Source organism: Muntiacus reevesi, chromosome 11 (assembly GCF_963930625.1).
Source record: "Muntiacus reevesi chromosome 11, mMunRee1.1, whole genome shotgun sequence".
Classification (NCBI taxonomy): Eukaryota; Metazoa; Chordata; class Mammalia; order Artiodactyla; family Cervidae; genus Muntiacus; species Muntiacus reevesi.
Window position 1 is genome coordinate 65,054,442 of NC_089259.1, and position 20,322 is coordinate 65,074,763.

General features: G+C 40.1%; 1 protein-coding gene across 3 annotated transcripts in view; it reads right to left on the bottom strand.

Moving 5' to 3' along the window:
• LOC136144034 (ATP-binding cassette sub-family C member 4) overlaps positions 1 to 20,322 on the bottom strand; it is a 190,755-nt gene that overhangs the window by 21,365 nt on the left and 149,068 nt on the right. For all 3 annotated transcript variants that reach the window (XM_065901617.1, XM_065901615.1, XM_065901616.1), the window contains 6 exons: positions 15,051 to 15,201; positions 13,521 to 13,640; positions 12,230 to 12,340; positions 11,186 to 11,286; positions 9,962 to 10,153; positions 4,795 to 4,950 (listed from right to left, as the gene is read on the bottom strand). In XM_065901617.1, coding sequence (XP_065757689.1) covers positions 4,795 to 4,950; positions 9,962 to 10,153; positions 11,186 to 11,286; positions 12,230 to 12,340; positions 13,521 to 13,640; positions 15,051 to 15,201 — 831 coding nt within the window. The remainder of the gene's footprint in view (positions 1 to 4,794; positions 4,951 to 9,961; positions 10,154 to 11,185; positions 11,287 to 12,229; positions 12,341 to 13,520; positions 13,641 to 15,050; positions 15,202 to 20,322) is intronic.

Consider the following 20,322-nt stretch of genomic DNA (forward strand, 5'->3'; position numbering starts at 1 on the left):
AAGAAAAGACTCCTGTTATCCTACAAAGAAATCCTACCCACTAACCTTCTGATGCTTACAATGACCCGGGACCAAGTCAAAAAGTGTACAATTGGTTACAAACAAGGCAAATAAAGCACAATAATTTCAGTCCCAAACTAGGAATATCATGAGTAGCTACTATTAACACAACACTGTAAATTAACAATTGTTGTGGTTTAGTCACTAAATCGTGTCTGACTCTTTCACGACCCCACAGACTGTAACTTGCCAAGCTACCATGTCCATGGAATTCTCTAGGCAAGAATACTGGAGTGGGTTGCCATCTTCCCCCTCCAGGGGATCTTTGAAACCTAGGGATTGAACCTGCATCTCCTACACTGGCAGGCGGATTCTTTACCACTGAGCCACCAGGGAAGCTCCATAAATCAACTATACTTTAAGTTTTTTAAAAAAGTATCTACTGCTGCTGTTTCCTGGTATCCTAAAGCCCTGTTCTCCTTTCTAGTCTGAGGACTTTTCATAAGTGGAAACTCATCTCCCTGTTTCAAGAATAAGAGAAGCACCTGAAGTCACTTTAAATTTTGGTACCCTCATTTTTTTTTTAAGATTCTGTAGCCTCTGAATGAACTAATCATCATCCATATTCAGAAGAATAGGACATTGCTGGCCAACAAAGGAAGAAGAATTTAAGTTCTCTTTCAGGGGCTCCAGGGAGCAGTTCCAAGAAGACTTCAGTGTCAGAAACAAAGGGCCGACTACCTTAGGCTAGAATCCAGTTGTATTTCCTTACTACTAACAGCATATCCAACTTTTCTCTTTCAGTTTTATTCTCAACAAGATAAAAAGGGAAAGAAAACCAGGTAATCATGGAGAAGTCAAAGAGACAGCTCAGGTTCACCTTCTTCAACTTACTGATGAAAACGCAAGGAACAGAAATACCAAACGAGCAGAGGGGGCTGTTTAAAAAATACCAAGCTTTTGCTTTGATAGAGAGAAAAACTATTAAATATAAGAAATGACTCTAATCATAATTAAGATGATGGCTGCTGATCTGTGCCAACCTCTGGGCTACAGTCATAAACACTGAATTCACATGAAATCCCTCTTCAACAGAAAACATTTCCCTTGTGCCATAAATTTCCTTGTGCCATTTTCTCCAGGTGCAGAGAATCATCCAAAGAGGCTCGTATTAGCGATTAGACTCGGGGTAACTTATTAATCTTCCCAAGACTCAGTTTGCTTACTGGCAAATGGGGCTAATGTTGCAAGGCTGATGTGAGAAGTTGGAACAACTTGTGTGTGTGTGTGTGTGAGTGAGGACATGAAATCATGATATGAAGCAGTTCTACTGTGGATGACAGTCAACAGAGTGTTAAAGTCCTCACAGGGTGATCAGCTGCTCAGGCTCTGGAGTTGGGAATCACCGTAAAATACATACGAAATTCAGGCTCTGCTGCTTACTTGCTAAGTGGGTTAAGCTCGTAGTGCCTCAGTAATCGAATCTGTCAGATAAGGATAACAAAGGAATTGTGAGGATTAAGGAGGAGAGGGTAGGGAAAGAGGCCAACATGTGTTAAGAATTCCACAAGTGTTAGGAATTATTATTAATACTGTGTAATTTGTCAGGGGCTACAATGAAAACTAAAGCAACAGAAATGAGAGACACAAGCCATGTCTTCAAGGAGAGCAAGACAGCTATCAAAAATGTGGAAAGAGTTAAGAAAAATGCCAGAGGTCTTTGTGGGGGACTGCAAAGTATGACTGGGGTACAGGGTGATGGTCAGGAAAGAACCTGGTGGGACGGGAGTCAGAAACCAAGAGAAAAAGTGATATTCTTCCCTCTCGCGCCTTGGAGAAAAGACATTACATAGATTTTTCAGTTATGCTTTTCCCTACAACTCTACTGCATTGTTTTTGAATTTTGCTTCACTCTTTAAATTTCTATAAACAATGTGGTTTATGTTATAAGAGATAAAAGTAATGAAAATCACCAAGGACTACAAAAACATGAAAAGAAATTAAAGAACAAAGCCTTTCCAAAATGTGTTAGTCTTTTGGAAATAACACCTGAAAGGTTAGTGCCTTCTTTCTTAAGAATATTTATAATTACTATTGGCTGACTGGTCCCAAGAATCAGCCATGGGCCGCAAACATTTTCGAACCTAAGTTACATTTTTAGTGTTAGTCACTCAGTCATGTCGAACTCTCTGCGACCCCATGAATTAATTGTAGCCCTTCAGGCTCCTCTGTCCACACGATTCTCCAGGCAAGGACACTGGGGTGGGTAGCCATTTCTTCTCCAGGGGATCTTTCCAACCCAGGGATTGAACCCAGGTTTCCCACACTGCTGGAAGATTCTTTACTATCTGAGCCACCAGGGAACCCCACATAAAAGCATCTGTTTGTTTGCTTGGCTGCACCTGGTCTTTGTGATGGCATGTGGAACCTAGTGTCCTGACCGGGGGTTGAACCTGAGCCCCCTGCACTGCGAGCGGAGTCTGAGCCCCTGAACCACCAGCAAAGTCCTTAGTCATATCTCACAACAAATCTGTGTCACATTAGTTTCTAGACCTGGTTCAAGGACCAGGACGTTGGACCTCCAGACAAGTGACTTCCTCAAGGCCCTACAGTCATATGAGACAGAAAAGGAAGTAAAAGGTGGCTCATGTTGACACTCAGCCTATGCTCTATCATGGGCTGCCTCCTGAATAATCTCCTGGGACACTTTACACAAACATTCTCTTTTATCAAGTAGCATTGCGCCTCAGAAACAAAGACATAGAGAGTGAAAAAATAAAGTTTTGTGTTTACAATGGTTAGTGATCATTATCTACATGGATACAAAGCTTAGCACTGTTTTGTAAGCACGCTCCCTGGAGTGTGTACACAGAGCATGCTCAAACGGAGGGTGGAAGCTGATGGAACAGGACCAAAACGTGGTGATGTCAAGGGATGTTCGGTCTGCTCAGATGTGCTTCCAAAACGTTACTGGCAGAGCCAAGGATCATCTAACGTTCGTTCTTTATGTATAGAGTTCTTTTATGTACACAAGCATACAACCTTTTCTTATTAAGAAGCATTAAAAGTAATACAGGGCACGTTTCTCAATCCTTTTATCCAAGGACTTAAAAGTACTTTACAGACACACCCATTACGTCTTCAAACTAATCTCACTTGGCCCATTTCAGAGATGGGTAAAATCAAACTTAAAAGTAGGAATCTAGAAACATTTATTTTCTACATTAATCCAAGTCAGCCACCAAGAACCGACTGCTCTAAGTACTTCACGTAAGAATCCACCTGCCAATGCAGGAGACTTAAGAGATGCAAGTTAGATCTCTGGGTTGGGAAGCTCCCTTAGAGGAGGGCATGGCAACCCACTCCAGTATTCCTGTCCAGAATCCATGGACAGAGAAGCCTGGCAGGCTACAGTCCATAGCATCACACAGAATTGGACATGACTGAAGTGACTTAGCATGCGCACACACCAGCAATGCACAAGGATTCTAATTTCTGCACACCCCTGTGAACACTTGCTTCTTTTCTTTCTTAAAAAGAGTTGACATCTATCTTTAGAGGTATGAGGTGTGGCATTTCACTGTGGTCTAAAAAGAATATCTTGATTCCAAAATTACTTATACTAATTCCAGGTATTTTAGAGGACAGGGGTAGGGAGCAACAGTTGTATAGTGATAAGACACAAGTCCATGTTCTCCTTCCTTGGGTGCCATGTTCTACATGCTTCCTAATCACATTTCAGAGCTCATTATACCGCATTCCAGGAAGCACATTTGCCTGGCTCTTATTCTCTCTTTTCTATGGTTCTCTTAAAGGTATCTATTTTTCTCAGCATTCCTTGATGGTCAGATGATGGTAGAGAATTTTTTTAAAACACCAAAGATAAAAAAATAAAACCAGCAAGTTTATCATAGCAGAGGGCAGGATTAAAGATGAAGACACAGGGCCTATGTTGTCCTTGGCTATATACACGGAGGATAGTAACTGCTCAATAAACATCATCTGCATTATTTTAAGTGGATGAAACATAAGAGCTCTACTAGGCAAATAATCAAGCACTCCTTAAAAATCATACATATTTAAGAAGTTTAAAAAAAAAAGGAAGAATCAGAAACCAGGAAGAGATGGTTAATTCAATGTTCCACCATCACAGAAGCCATGTCCTGGGCCTATGTGAATCGATCCACACGCACTGACCTATTTAGTCCTCACAGCAGCTCGAGGAGTTGGGACTGTTAACTGCCTTGTAAGGGAGAGAAGATGGAATTCCATGTCCTGTGCTTTTCCTCACTATTCTGTACTGCATCCCTGGTTAAAACCATTTCCAAAACTCTGCCCTGTACATCTATACACACGGTAATTCTCAAAGTGCTACACTTTCACAGAAAGCCTTCAACTCTAAAGACGCAGCTTATTTCCTATAGCAAAATTCCATCATTAAGACACTTAAGATGCCTGTTTTTCCCGACAGAAACCTTTCACATGTTAAACAAACCATTTATAATTGTGTTCTCAGAATTATGTAGTTATCAGTCGGCAAAATAGTAGTACTTGAAGCTTAAATCCAGAAATCTTACCTGGAAAAGTTATTAAATCACACACACACAAAAGAAAATAACAACACAAAAACCTGATACCTGAGAAAGTATCTGTGAAAATACCTGTACTTAAAAATATGCTCTACTGGGGAAAAAAGAATCAACACTTTCATCCAACTAAAAAACAAGAAATCAAAAGAAATTAAACTTAGATGAAGAATAAAAAGAACACGTGAAAATGCTCTGATGTGCATACCTGAGGTATAATTGACATTTTCTTCCTTAAATCATGAAGACCAATTTCGGTTGTCAAGATCTTATCAATCCAGATTTTACCTTCAGGCTCCGACAATCTAAAAAGGGCAGCGATGAGAGAACTTTTTCCAGCTCCTGTTCTTCCCACAATGCCAATCTGTAACGAGATCCAGGAGGGATTAAGAACTAACAATATGCAACAAACCTAGGAAAAACCCTAGTTGTTGAAGATGAATTTTAAAAGGTCTACTGAGCATCGTCTCTCAAGTCCCTCAACTGTGGCACTGTTGAGATTTGGGGTCAGGTAATTCTTCGCTGGGGAAGGGAGGCTGTCCTGAGAATTGTAGGATGGATAACAGTAGCCATCGAGTCTACCCACTCGATGACAGAAGCATGTGTCAGATAGTGGAAACCAAAAATGACACTGGCAAATGTGCCATGGTTAAAACTCCTGGTTCGAAGAACAGAATCAGGCCACAATCAGTAAAAAGTCAGAAGCTTTCCAAGTGTTCCATTAGAATTCAACATTTACATTAGTTATATTCCTAGTGTTTCAATATTTGAACATTGAGAATTATGTGAGCAATTTTGCAGATGCGTCAACAAGCCATGCCAGAAGTCTTACATACAAATATTCAGAGTTCCAGATTTCTTTCAGTTAAGAGGAAGTATTCTTTGGTAGACAAACTAAATCACTTCCAGATAATAAATACCTTACTAATGATTTGTCTTGAAACATCTTAAAATTTTAAAATGCAAGTCTCAGTGTCTTAAAAGGCAGTAACCAGTAGACAAAACACACATAATGAGGTCAACAAAAACAACAACACAAACAACACTTTCTATTTATATGGGACCTTTCATCTCAGCACTTCAAAAGACATTTTACAAACCAATTAATACCTATAATTAAACCCTCGGAAGATATGTGTCAAGTATCAGCCAAGTTATTAAAATCTAAGCAGAGAAATTAAGTGCATTAACAATAAGATCAAAGATTCAATATAATGCACGTAAAATGCAGATCAGGAGTAAAACTTTACTGTAAAAACTGGTTAGTTGTCCAAATTCAAACATATATGCAGAAGTTAGTCTTTTCTTACCAACTAGGTGGCCAACTACAAATTTCCTGGTGGGGTATATGATATGCTTTCATGTGTGCTAAGTCACCTCAGTTGTGTCTGACACTCTAGCCTGCCAGGCTCCTCTCTCCATGGGATTCTCCAGGTAAGAATATTGGAGTGGATTGCTGTTTCCTCCTCCAGGGTATCTTCCCAACTCAGGGACTGAACCGGCATCTCTTCATTTCTATCATTGACAGGTGGATTCTTTACCACTAGTGCCACCTGGGAAGTCGATGATATCAGCCAAGCCCAGAGGGCATGGCCAGCACCAGCAACTTGTGACCGGCCGTGCTCCCCTCTGAGGGCTACTGAAGTTGGCTTTTGACAGCTGTGCTCACTTGTGATCGGCTTTATTAACGTTTGTGTTTTGTCTTCATCATCATCTCCCTCACCACCAAGCTCACACTCAAACAGAGGGGGACGTGCTTTTCAATCACTTGTAAATAAATTTTAAAAACAGAGAAGAACCAAACCACTCTGAGCACTGATTATACTAAGGTAATTTGATTTATCTTCTCATTAAACACTTCCAAAGTTTCAAACTGTAAAGGCAATAATTCAATTTCAAAAATTTAACTTTAGACACATTAACAGAAAGAAAAGTGGTTTTTCTTTGTACCAATTTTGTATGATATTATAAATCCTGATTTATGTAACATAGATGGGATATATTTTGCATCTAGGTAGGTCCTAGAGTATATTATATATATATATATATATATATATATATATATATATATATATATATATATATATATATATATATATGGGTCCTATGTTCTGTGTACATGTAGATTTTGAACATATTCTGGACTTCGTTCCAGACCACAATAATGGGAATATCAAAAAATAACTCAAGTCATATGGATATTTTTCTTCCTCTGAATTTTTCTTCCTCTAAGAAATGTTAACCATCACCTGACCCCTCTTCGGGTTGGAGTAACTTCAAGAACACTGAATACATGTCACCATGACAAGTATGATTATAATGACAAGATCTGAAGTACTGCAGGAATTACCAAAATGTGAAGTGAGTAAATGCTATAGGAAAAATGGTGTTGCTGCTCACGCTTAATGCAGAGTTGCCACAAACATTCCATTTGTGAAAAAACAGAAATCTCCAAAGAAACAGCACTTTGGAACACAATAAAACCAGGTATGCCTCCATTTCTGGGTGTTTTAATATAAATCAACACACAACACAATACAGGTGAGAACTGTGTCTGTGAAAATGTTTGTACACTTCTATGCTACTCATATTGGTGGTGTATGCTACTCATATAAGTTGTGTTCGCCTGTTGTGATCTCATGGGCTGCAGCCTGGCAGACTCCTCTGACCATGGGATTCTACAGGCAAGAATACTGGAGTAGATTGCCATTTCTTTCTCCAGGGGATTTTCCCAATCCAGCAATCGAACCTGGGTCTCCTGCATTGCAGGCAGGTTCTTTACTGAGTAACCAGGGAAGCACATGCTATTAATATCAGCTATACTGAAACTGATGCATCTGGGATATTTGTAGACTTTGGGTAAACGGCCAAGATATGGCAGGGGCACTGAGAGCTGCTCAGGGCTATAGGAATGCAATTTCAACATTCTAGTGAGGAGAGGTAAGAACAGAACAATTCAAAGAAAACCCAGACCAGGCTATCTCTACCATTCACTTATCAAAACTATCATCTGCAAGTCTTTCCCACGACACCAATGGGTTTTATGAATTGCCCATGGAGAGTGCCACCAGTGTCACTGAAGTTTATTTACATTTCTGAAACCAAAGACATTCAGAGAAAACCTTTACAGAGGTCTTGCTCAAATGCAATGCTGAGAAAAGAGGTCTCTTTGGGCTCGAGACTCTGAATTTCTGAGAGGCTCCCAGGTGGTGTAGGTGCTGCTGGCCCTGGCAACACAGTCTGAGTTGCAAGGAATTAAAAAGCCAGGACAATCTGGGAGTGAGGGGAGGGTTTGCAGAGGATATATTATGTAAAAAGGAGACAAGGTAGGAAACTAATATTTTTGCACGTTATAGCAAGGTCTAGTAAGCATCTGTAAAAATGTATTATCCAAGTAATAGCTCCGAGCGAGAAAAAAATAACAAACCAAAATCAATCTACCTCTAGAGCTGGAAAACGCTTTAAAATGGCCCAGTACTTTCTAAAATGATCAAATCAACCACAAAATCATCTAAATGAAAAATGCAGCCTGTGTTCAGAATCTACTCAGAAAGTCTACAGTGCTATTTACCTCATTTTGGTTCTTTATTTTTACTTGCTATTTCTTCTATGAATTAGAAACCAGCATTAATACCTATTAATTTTTCCCATTTACTTCTGGGAATTGCGACAGCAGAGAAAATGAGAGAAAGAGAATTAAAGCCCCAGTTGTGCTAGGCTGGCTCACTCCCACGTCCCCCCACTCCCAGCTCTCAATCAAATCGAACACTAAGGGGGTGTCCTGGAGTGACGGGGGCTGGGACAGGTGAGCAGGAGGGGAAACCTGCGATGTACACAGGTGGAGTGAAATGACTTCATGAACACACTGCCTGAGTGTCATCTCCAAACACAGAAATGAAGCCAACAGTGATATTGACAGTGGACTGAGACACAGATCAAAAGTCACATTATTGCAGTTTTTAATTCACTCTCCAGACTCAATTTTCTTACATACATTTTAGAAGCTTGGATAGATCTATGATTTGGGGATTTTAAGATGGAAGAATGCACGTAGCTTATGTTCCTAAGTTGTATTGCAGCTTCTTAGATGATTCATACTTTATGGCTTTTGGCGAATTTGAGATGGGTAAATTAACAGAATTATGTATACAACAAGAAATATGGTGGACACAATGTCTGCAAGCAAGCAAACCTCACTTCCTTCCCAATCTACCAGCCAGCTTTTGCTGTGTGACTAACTGAAGCTTCTCCCTGCATATCATTTGGGCGTTAAATTGAATACTCTTTAGCGTCACAAGGGTATCATTCATTAAATTACAGCTCCAGTCCACTAGATGGGTCTGTGGTGGGAAGAGTTTTAAAGAGCAGTTAAATACCAAGTATTTAACATGGTAGGTAATAGGTTATTTACGCAGTTGTGCTGTGTGTGTGTTTTGGTTACTGGTTGTTCACAACTATGTGTTACTCATTCACTTTCCCAGCGGGGAGTCTCTCAGCACGCTCTGTGTGCCCTAAAAAATACAATTTTGCGGGGGAACAGAGATGAAAACAAGATGCTCTCTGAAAGAAGCATTAGGGATCTGTGAGACACAGACCCCAAATTACAAAGTGTGTCAAAGATGCGTAACACTTACCAACTTAGCCATTTTTAGGTGGACACTTTGATGTCCCGCATGACGTCCCTCATGAATATTTTCCCCCTTGTAAAACTGAAACTCTGTATACATTATACAACAACAACCAATTCCCCTTGCTCAGGTCATGCAACTACCATCCAATTTTCTTTCTTATGGATCTGACTACTCTAGGAAAGCTCAAGTAAGTGGAATCCTACAGTGCTGGTGCCTTTTATGTCTGCCTTGTATCATTAACCTGATGTCTTTAGATCGGAATTTTCTTCCTTTTTCAGGCTGAATAATGTTTAATTGTGAAGACATACCACACTTGTTAATCCAGTCACCTGTCACTTTCTTTAGGCATGAGACACTGAGGAAGAACTGAGTGTCTTACAGAAGCAGACACACTAGAGTCAGCTCAGAAAATGAGGGGCCGTTCACCGGCCAGGTGACGAGGGGAAGGGTCTCTGCGGTAGACGACAGCATGTGCAGGGGAGCTGGGAGCACACCAAGCTTCGGGAGAACCTACAGATGCCCCGAGTGCAGGGAGTATGTGAACACCAGAACCTGAAGCTGGAGGGGCAGGTGGGGCCCAAGGTAGGCAGGGAAGAGGCTCCTACCACCAAGTCCACTCTCACGTAAGCCTCTTCCAAGAGCCTACCCTGGCTCTGACTGACACAGCGCTCATGAAGCCAACAGCAGATGTGGGGCTAAATGTTCACAGGTAAACTGTTCAAGGAGGAAGAGGCTGAAACAGACCTTTTCTCTTGATTTAATGAGCGCAGTCAGGTGCTTCAATACCAGAGGCCCATCTAGGCTGTATGAGAAGTTCACATTGTCAAAGATGATCACGCCTTCATGGGGCCAGGATGGCACCGGGCGTTTCTGGTATTCCCAGGGCGCTTCTTTTTCCAGATCTGTATACTCCATCACCCTTTCTACGGAAATCATCTGAAACACAGGGCATCACACGAGTTAGGAACAGAGGGTCTCATTAATGGATGTCAGATTATGAATGAAACTTCTTTTGTATCTTTATATCTGCATTTCTACAGTTAAGAATACCTCAGGTCTTAGCGTCTACAAAAAACAGAGGTACTCCCTCTACAAAAGACAGAAATACTAGTTTAAAGAGCATACTGATGATGTGTAACTTTTTCATCGTCTTGTAACACATTTATTATGGCTACCATGTTCAACATTATATCAAGACTAAATGACCTAGATAGATTGAATACTCTAAGATATCCAATTTTCATATATGTTTTTTAAAATAGAAAACCTTGTCAATGAAAATAGTATGTATGGACAGAAATCATTATTGATACTTTGCTATAGAGGGATCATCTGTAATAGATGAATAGAACTGGATGGTCACTACATTTCATTTTAATAATTAGCTACTTTCTACTCTATTAGAGAGTGAAATGGAGAAATTTCAGTTTCATGATTTTTCTCTCTTTAGGAGAAAATGAAAATATTCAAAATGGAGGCAATTTACATATTGACTAAGGCCTCCTAAAAATTATAACTCGATACCACTGAGAGTACCTTCCAAAATAAGGGCCTCAGTAAGTTCAGGCATTCAACACATACAAGGAGACATTCTAAAATGGGGATGGTGGGGAATAATTAAATTAATTGAGCAAATAAACCTCAAAATACTAAATTCTTAAACTATTATGTAACAAATGTAAACAAGCCTCTAAGAAATGAGCTGTATCTTCTGCAGGATGTCAGAAACTCTCTCCTACAGAGGCATGTATTAAATTTGAAGACAGCTTGTGATGAATATAAAACCAGCTGACGTGGCATACATAAGACTGAGAAAAGATGTATATATTTTATTTTAAATAAATGTTAAACAGATGCTGGAAGGATCTAACAAACCCTGTTAGCTATGATGTAAAAAAAAGTTTTTTTAACATAATAATTGCCTTTGTGTCATTTAACGTTAAGGAAAAGGCTAAAAGGTAACATCACCATATTTTCAACTTCAGCACTTTGCCTGACGCACCACTGGAACATCCCCATGAGCATGAGGGCATAGGACAGCGCCAGGCCAACCTGCCCAGCATCCAAAGCTAAATGAGGAAGAAGAAAGGAAACATTTCAGTCCCACTGTTAACCCTGAGCTGGGCTCCTGTCACTGTGCCTAGACTTCTCAATAATATTTAAATCACTGGCACATAGATAGTGTTAGTTATACTTTTACTAACTGTTGATAGAGACTGTGAAAGAAAAGTAAAAAAAACAAAACAAGAAGAAAAAAAACAACCACTATGAACACAGAAAACTATTAAAAGAGCTTATTAATCCTGACAGGGTTGACATACTCTTGACAGTTATGATGTAGAGAAGGAAACACGTCATCATGCAGACTTTCGTCACTATGGTTTCAAGGATCATCATGTGATTTCACTTTTTACGTGCAAGGCAGCCACAGTTGGAAACCACGAAAAACAAGTCAATTGGTTCTATGAGCCAGTGCTTTTAAATCTAAAATACTGCTCTTGTTGTTCCATTATTAAACCCAATGATTCAGAGTTGTTACTATGGAATAGTAATTCACAATAGGGATGGTGAATGCATGCCACGCACACCAACACCACCTGCTCATCTGGTATCCACACCGCAGTGAGGATGGTGTTCTTTCCTACAGAGAATGTTTCTCACCACAGTATACCAGGCATCAATAACCAAGAGATCCGAGCGGTCCTAAAGCCACAAGCTTAATAGCAAACTTGTTTCTCTCCTCCCAACCTAAAATGCTATCAGTAATGTTCAGAAGGTCAGTTGCTAGGCTGACTTCATCCCACTGAAGACAGATTAAAGGGACCAAAGAACACATCAAGAAGTCTCACCAAAAGTCTCGTCAAAACACAAATGACAGGATCACATGGTGCAAACACTTTAACACAATTCATTAGAACGAAACGGTGTATTAGACAAAGGGGCAAATAGGTAAGTTAATAACTGCAAATGAAGCTGTAACTGTAATCATACTATAAACAGTGATGCACTTACTTTTTGCCAGAATCAGGGACCCAAAGGCAACAACAATGACAAAGACAGCACAGATGGCATCCAGACGCACAGCGAACCATCGGGACGTCGTCAGAAACAAGAACCAAGCCTCTGGATTTGAGGACAGAAACAAGCAGAATGAATAAGTAGAGATATCATGTAGGCTGCTTTGAATTGGGATGGGGTCTTCTGCACAGATGAACTACAGAAGATTTCTACCCAAGTTAGGAAAGCAGTTATACTATACGCTCAAGCACCTTGAGGATTGCAACAAGCTAGGTTCTGACATGACAATGTATGGGAACATAGGAATCACTCCAGGAGCCTTGTGGGAAGCAGGCACTGGAAACTTCAAGCCACAGGTTATAAAGAGAAATATGGTCCTAATAATTAACATACAAAAATGGTCTCATCGTTGTGTGTCTCATGGCACTGGGCTCCAAGTGAGGCTTATCCTCTCACAAAGTCTTTGCCGACACAGAAATACCCTGCACTGTTTCCAGTACTGTCTGCACTTACTGCAGGGCCCCACATAGTGTTAATTCCTAGCAGCCAGTATTTGAAGGACCGTCAGATAAGAGATCTGCATGTGGCTTTCCAAATGTCATTATATCAGTTGGACCAGGATTTTATTAATGTTACAGGAAATTCTGGGTGCCATATCTGATAGAGAAATTATTTTCCTTAATTCTCTGAAAGGATGAGATGCTTCGATAGCATCACCAACTCAAAGGACATGAGTTTGAGCAAACTCTGGGAGACAGTGGAGGGCAGGGAAGCCTGGCATGCTGCAGTCCATGGGGTCGCAGAGTCGGACACGAATGACCAACTACAATATGCTCTGAAAACAGTTGGCAAGCTAACAGCCTATGGGCCAAGAATGGACACAGTTTTTAAATAAAGTTTTATTGGGAGATAGTCACAGCCATTTGATGATGTATTCTTTTTGCCTGCCTTAGTGCTATAATAGCAAAGCTGAGGAGTTGCAACACAGACTATGTGTGTTTTTTTGTAGGTTTGTTGACACCCTTCTTAAAGGGCCAAAGCCATGGGATGTGGTGACAATTGGCCAATGCAAGGCAGTAAGAGGAGGAAAAGCAGGCGTGTGCCAGGGAAAGAGGGGAGCACACACGGGGTGCTGAGGAGAAGGGGTGGAGGAGGCAGGTTTACAGAGGGAGACGCAGGGCGGCATAGAGAGAGGTGTGGGCCGGCAAGGCCGCCTGAGAGGGAGGTCAGGCCTCAGAAGGCAGCACATCCCATCCTTTGAAATCATTTCCAGAATTCCACAGACCTGAGTGCAAGTCCTGGTGTGCATCGAACAGTTCCTGAAACCTCTGTTCAGCTTTGTACGCCCGGATGGTCCAGAGGCCTTGGAGAGAAGACGATAAGTGGGAAAACACTGGGCTCCGTGCTGGGGAAGCAGAGACAGACACACGACAAAGAAAGAAAGTCAGGGAGGCTGGATGCGAAGAAACCAACTGCTTCCTGTGCTCGGCCGGTCATTCACCTTCCCAAGGGGCACACCCAGGGCTTCCTGGCAACTTCCTGGCAAAGTACCTAGTGTGACACTCAAAATTCCTCATCCCAAGATTCACTTTCACAACCTGCATATAACAGATTCCCTTCAAAGTCATCTTTGATCAAATTCAATTTGGACCTGTATTTAGACAACGCATTTCTGTACTAACTCATTCATCAAGCTCCCCCTCAACCTTGCCTTCCTCCCTATTCTTCCCTGACATCCCTCCAAATAAGAACTTATAATTCACTAATTTTTGATTATCATTTTTAAACTTCAGTACTCACCGCACTGAATTTTGATGAGATTTGTGTTGTCACCACCATAAGATTAGAAACTTAAGGGCTGGAACAGGACAGGGGTGAGATAAGTGAGGTGAGCGGACAGTCTGCCGTCTCTCAGCATCATCCCTGCACCTGCACCAGGAGTCTCTGGGAGGGTCACAGAGAACCTGGTACTATACCGGGTTCTTGTAGCCCTTGTGACTGTAGGACCCATGCAATTAAGGCATCTTCCACTCTGGGAACCTGATGGATGTTCTTACAACCGCCTTGCTGGATACCCGAGGAATCTGGAGGTCACTGTGGCATGTGACACTCACATCACCCTTGTAGAATCTGACAGTGGCCTCAGTGGCCATTCTCTTCTGAGTGACTTCATGTAGGTTTGGGCCTGGTGGCAGATGACTGGCCATTTGTTTCCTGCCATCTTCTCTGAGAGCCCAGTGACCACGAGCACCAGAGTCAGGCTCCTGCCCATCAGGGAACAGGTGGCCTGCAGGCTGCTGGGAAGTGAGGACCCCATATGGTTCTCATTCCCATTGTGAACAAGGCTGTAAGCTGTTTTTTTTTCATAGGTAAGACTGTAACCTGTGACCTCTGTCAGGCTGTATTAATATCAGCAGGACATCACTTTGTTACCTGTGCATCTCCTGAAAAAGATTATTATTTTTAACATGATGCAGTTATTTTCCTTTTTAGAAAAATGATGCATTATTTTCCTTTTACTGAGTGGCTGGTCTATGTTAGGAAGTATGTGATGAGGAAGACAAAATTGGTCCCTATCCTCACGGTGCTCACATTTGTTCTCCTTGCGCTATACTGCAAAGATGCAACAAACACTACCAGCTCCATGTGCCTTAAGGGCCGCATTGACTCATAAGGCCCCTAATATGCAATTACCTAATGTAGACTTGGTGAGAAATTCCTAGACAGAATCTACAGAATTTCAGGGTTCTGGTTAATTATCATAAATGGAAGTCAGTCTGCACTGACATCCCAACCTGAGAGCCCTGGTACTCACTTGTAGATTCCAGGCGTTTGACATCTCGTGATGTTTCTAAGAAATATCGTCGGAGAACAAAGAAAACGATGCCAAGGGGAACCAGGGGTATGGCAATCCAAGGAATCACCGACACTGCCACGCCCACCACACCGATCACTTGTAGAAATGTCTGAAAGAGAAAATACAGGGGCCTATTTCTCCAGCATTCTCCTAAGAAATAAAATTTAATGGGTTGTTTTGTTAGGATTAAACTCCTTTTCCTCAAAGGATATGTTGGGAAAAGGTGGTCCTCGTGGTGTTTACTATACACTTATCGTGTGTGAAACACGGGGCCAAGTACGAAGTTTCTAGGCATAAGCTCTTTTGATCGACTAAGTAGCCCCAAAGCACAGGCAGTACCATTTGGAAAAGATGAGAGTATCTGAGGTTTAGAAAACAGAAACTATCATGAGACACTCAGCTGTCTTCCTACCACAGATGAGGAAACCAGAAGCCTCAGCTAAACATGGAGGGATAAAGAAATGGTTGGTTACAAATTCTGAGTTCAGAAAAGAAAGAGACATTCAAATATTGACCTTTGAAAATTGGAATTCTTTCTTGGTTTTCTGTCCATAGTGACTGTTTATGAGTGCTGCCTGCACATAGGTCTGTATATTCAAAGCGTCACATGTATTAACTCATTATTCATCACAGTAACCCTACTGAGTAACAGCATTATCTCATTTTATAGACGGAGAGCAACATCAACTTGATGTCAAATTCAAAGCATAAGTAATAGAGTCAGGGGGAGTCTGGCCGTGAGTCACTGTGATGAATTTAATCTTCCCCCAAACCTACAGTCAACTTTCTGTCATAATGCTAAATATTCAAAGTGTCCATTTCAAACAATTATTTGATCCAGTTTTTCACCTGAGAGAATATATGGTCATTGTGGACAATGAGGAGTGACTCTTTTCTTTGCAGCCAAGGACAAGCTACACCTGGAAAGCAAAATCCATTACCCGGGTATCATGCCATCTCAGAGTTTGGGACTAACCCTCACAGATACTACCAGGAAGTGTAAGACATTCCAATACTCTTAGTCTGAGCAAAAGCTGAGATATACCAACAACATAAAAACATGGTGATGGGAATAATGTTTATTAAGTGCTTACCATTTCATATATAACAAATATAAATTCTAACTTCCTTCATTGTGTTCTAGATGCAAGGAATCAGGAGAGGGGGGGACAGTGTGTTAATAGATTAATGGGCCCAAAGAATCTTAAGAATCTCATGAAGCTGGACCGGGTGAGAAAATGCATTGTATAGACAGGAACTGCTTAATACTACCCAAGGACCTATCAGAGTACTTGCAGAACATTTCCTAAATGGAATGATGACTGTGGCTTTTTCTCTGGCCACAGAGAATATCAAATGTGAGGTCTATTTTGTTTAAAGAGGCACATTTCCAATAATATGACGACTAAACCTCATGCCTACTACAATTTCTGTCCGATCTGTATTTCCAACTATAGGCCTTCCCAAGACTAATAACCTTAGGGAAATGGAGGCAAGCCAACATTTTTTTTTTGAGATGTAACATTTCTTATTCCATATCTTCTCTCTCTTTCAAGCTTTTGTGTGAAGACTTAACTGTTAGAAAACTGCTAAGCATTTACGGGAGACCAAGGGAAAAGTGGTGCACTTACGAATCAAGATGAATGACATTTTCTATTCTACACAGTATGAATTGGTCGTTGACATTAAGGAAAAAAGATTTTGCAAACTTGCGAATCCCAGGAAATTCAACTGTGTCCACCCCAAGGTCAGCCTTGGAGCAAGCAGCCTGGTTAGGACATCAAGATGACTAAGACTGAGGACCCTGTTGCTACCACCTGTGGAAGGGAAATCTGATGAGCACCTCTGAATGGATGCTGTCTCTGGACAGCAGCTGTTTCTGACAAAAACACAGTGGCATCTAAATAAATTGTTAACTAAGTATATAAACACAGCAGAGAAAGGGGGAAAAAAGTAATGATTTCTGAAAAATGTGAATGGCTTTGTGTAAAAAACCATTCAAAAAATGTAAAAACTAAGATAACCGCTTTATTCCTAGTGCACATGGCAAATTATCACTGAAGAAATTCCACCATTTCCTAGATCCAGTTGACTACCAAGTGAGTGGAGGTGATTACCTCACTCTCCAAATTACGAATAATAGATAATTCATAAGGCTTGCCATGGTTTGCCACCTCTCCAGTATTTTAATGGCATTATATAATTTCATTCTCATATCAAATCTGAATAGGAGATTCCTGTTTAAAAAGTTCAACAAGGTTTAGAAAAGCTCAAAGTCAGAGAATGCATTCATTTTGACTCCAAGCCTGTCTTTTTAATTTCTGCCTGCTATGATATCCCATATACAGATAAAATTCATAATAATAAAGTTAAGATCTAAACTTCTTCCCCTGTTCATCTGCATTTTCTATTTGTGTTTAATTTCTTAGGGTTACATGGGTCTCTTCCATGCAGGGGCCAGACCATGTTTCCCAGTTAATTAGGGCATCAGAGCCTGCTCAGCTCAAATAGCAGACAGATCAGGAAAAGGCCGTAAAAATGAATGCTACACATTTTAATAAATACTGTTTAATAGACACTTAGATATTTTAACAAATACTGTTTAAATAAGAAAAGTTTCATAAGCATAAAAAACAACCCAACTTAATTGTCATAAATACATAAACCCCAAGAACACAAAATGAGACTAAGTTTTATAAGTTCAATATATACATTTGGGTTAAAGTTTCCCTAGGAATTCTCTATGTCTACAATTAACACTATATTCTAATATTGCAGATTTAACGTATTCCTTTCACAAGCACAGTTTTAAATATAAGGGCCTGTTTGCCTGTTTAGCATTTAAATTCCAAATTGTTTACAGTCCTGTAGGAATTCCTAGGTATCTACCCACATTTTACTTTCAACTTAATTCCACAGGATTCTATTCCTGCTAGTCTTTGTGAAGCTTGTGCCAAAGAACATGTTTTCTATAAACAGCAGTAAAAATGTATTCTTCTTATTTTATGCAAATAAATGTCATCCATACTTTTGGCTCACTCCAGGCTTATTTGAACTCTCGCTCAGATTCATATTAGGCCCAATGTGAAATATGTATTTAATCATAAAGTCACTTAATAAGTAGACATTACTTTTATTATCTGTGTACACTATTAAAAAATAAAATCAGGATCATTAAGACTGCTAACACCTCAGAAGACTCTCAAACCTTTGAATTTTCCTGTCAAATTCTTAAGAACTTTGTTCCAAGTGTGATAAGTACAAATCGTCCCGACTGCCTTAAACTTCTACTGATTTATATGGAAGATGAGACTCAAATGCCATAAACAAGATTCATCTCTTGGCACAAGTTTCTTCTGATTGAAACAAATGCTGCCGAGTTTTGTTCAGTAAGGTATCTGCTGACGTGGGTGTAGGAGTGATTCTATTTAAATGACTATCTCATCAATTGTGTTAGCTAGGATAACACGAGATACTTGTTTTAAAATCTTGAACAGGCTACACAAAACTCTCCAAGTATTAAGAAATAAAATGTAATTTCTATGAATCAATATTCAGTAACCTTCAAACACTGGATAAAATTAGTAAAGGGGAAAACGAGGAAAGCTCTTCAGTGTAAGGTCCTAATACTGACCTAGAGTTAATATTGAGTCTGCAGGTGTTAAGTGGATATGGTATCTTGAATGTTCATGGGAGTTTAGAGACCAGCTCTGGTTTGCTTCCAGACCCTTCATTTATCCCATTTCTCTTGACCTCACCCAACCCAATTAATTCTGTTAAATCAGAAATTGATGGGAAGTTGGTGTGTCTTATCTCTATGATGAGATCTATACACACTCTAGTATTAATTAAGTTTTCTAAACGTGTGCTGTCCTTAGGATTCATTAACCATCCCTTTCATCCCTAATTTGACCTCAGATCTTTTCTGAGGCATCGACCCTGGCTAATCCACCTGTGTAATTCTTCAGTTAGCCCTTAATCCTGAGTCACAGCTAGCTCCATGGAAGAGTAAATGGTGAGATTTGGTCTACAGTTCCTGAACCAACACAACAGAAACCATTAGGAAAACATAGTGCACTTCTCCCTTCCTTTGTGTTCAGCAAATCTCAATGATCAATAGCTTCCTGTCTAACCTTTCTCAGGGTCTGAGCTTTTTATGAAATTCGAGACACAGAGTCCATCTATTTGCTATTTTAAAAAAGGGCCACCTTAACACAACTGCTGAAGCAAGCCCACATGCCCTGAAGCCCGAGCTCCACAAAAAGAAAAACCCCGACAACGGGAAGTCTGCGCACTGCAATTAGAGAGTAGCCCCTGCTCATCGCAACCAGAGAAAAGCCAGCACAGCAACGAAGACTCAGCACAGCTAAAAATAAAATAATTTAAACATCTGAGTCAGTTCTAATGAGGTGGATAAACCTAGAGCCTATTACATAGAATGAAGCTAAGTCAGAAAAAGAAAGATAAATATCATCTACTAACGCATATATACGGAATCTAGAAAAATGGTACTGAAGAATTCTTTGCAGGGCAGCAATGGAGAAACAGACATGGAGAATAGACTTAAAGGAGAGATGGATTGAGAAAGTAACATGGAAACCTCCATTACCATATATAAACAGAAAGCCAACGGGAATTCGCTGTATGTCTCAGGAAACTCAAACAGGGGCTCTGTATCAACCTAGAGGGGTTGGTGGGGAGGGAGATGGGAAGGAGGTTCAAAAGAGAGGGGATATACGTATACCTATGGCTGATTCATGTGAGATTTGACAGAAAACAAAATTCTGTAAAGCAATTATCCTTCAATTAAAAAATAAATAAATTTATAAAAAATAAATAATTAAAAAATTCAAAGCCACACCTTAAAAACAACCTACATAAAAGTGGAAATAAAATGTTGAACAAGGTATCTCATAAAAAAACTAAATAAAAGAAAGTTGGAGTATATATCTAACATGAAGTTAGGATGGACTGCGAGAAATAAAGGAAAACACTTCAAAAGAATACAGGGTAAAAACAACAAAATTTTATAAAGCAATTCTCCTTCAATTAAAAGATAAATTTAAAAAAATTATAAATGGTCAATTTTATCCACTAGATTTTTAAAATCCAAATTTATATGTTCCTAATAACATAGTTCAATAATGTATAAGGCAAAATCTGACAAAGCTTAGTAGAAATACACAATGCCATATCCATAGGAGATTTAAACTCACCTACCTCAAAAACT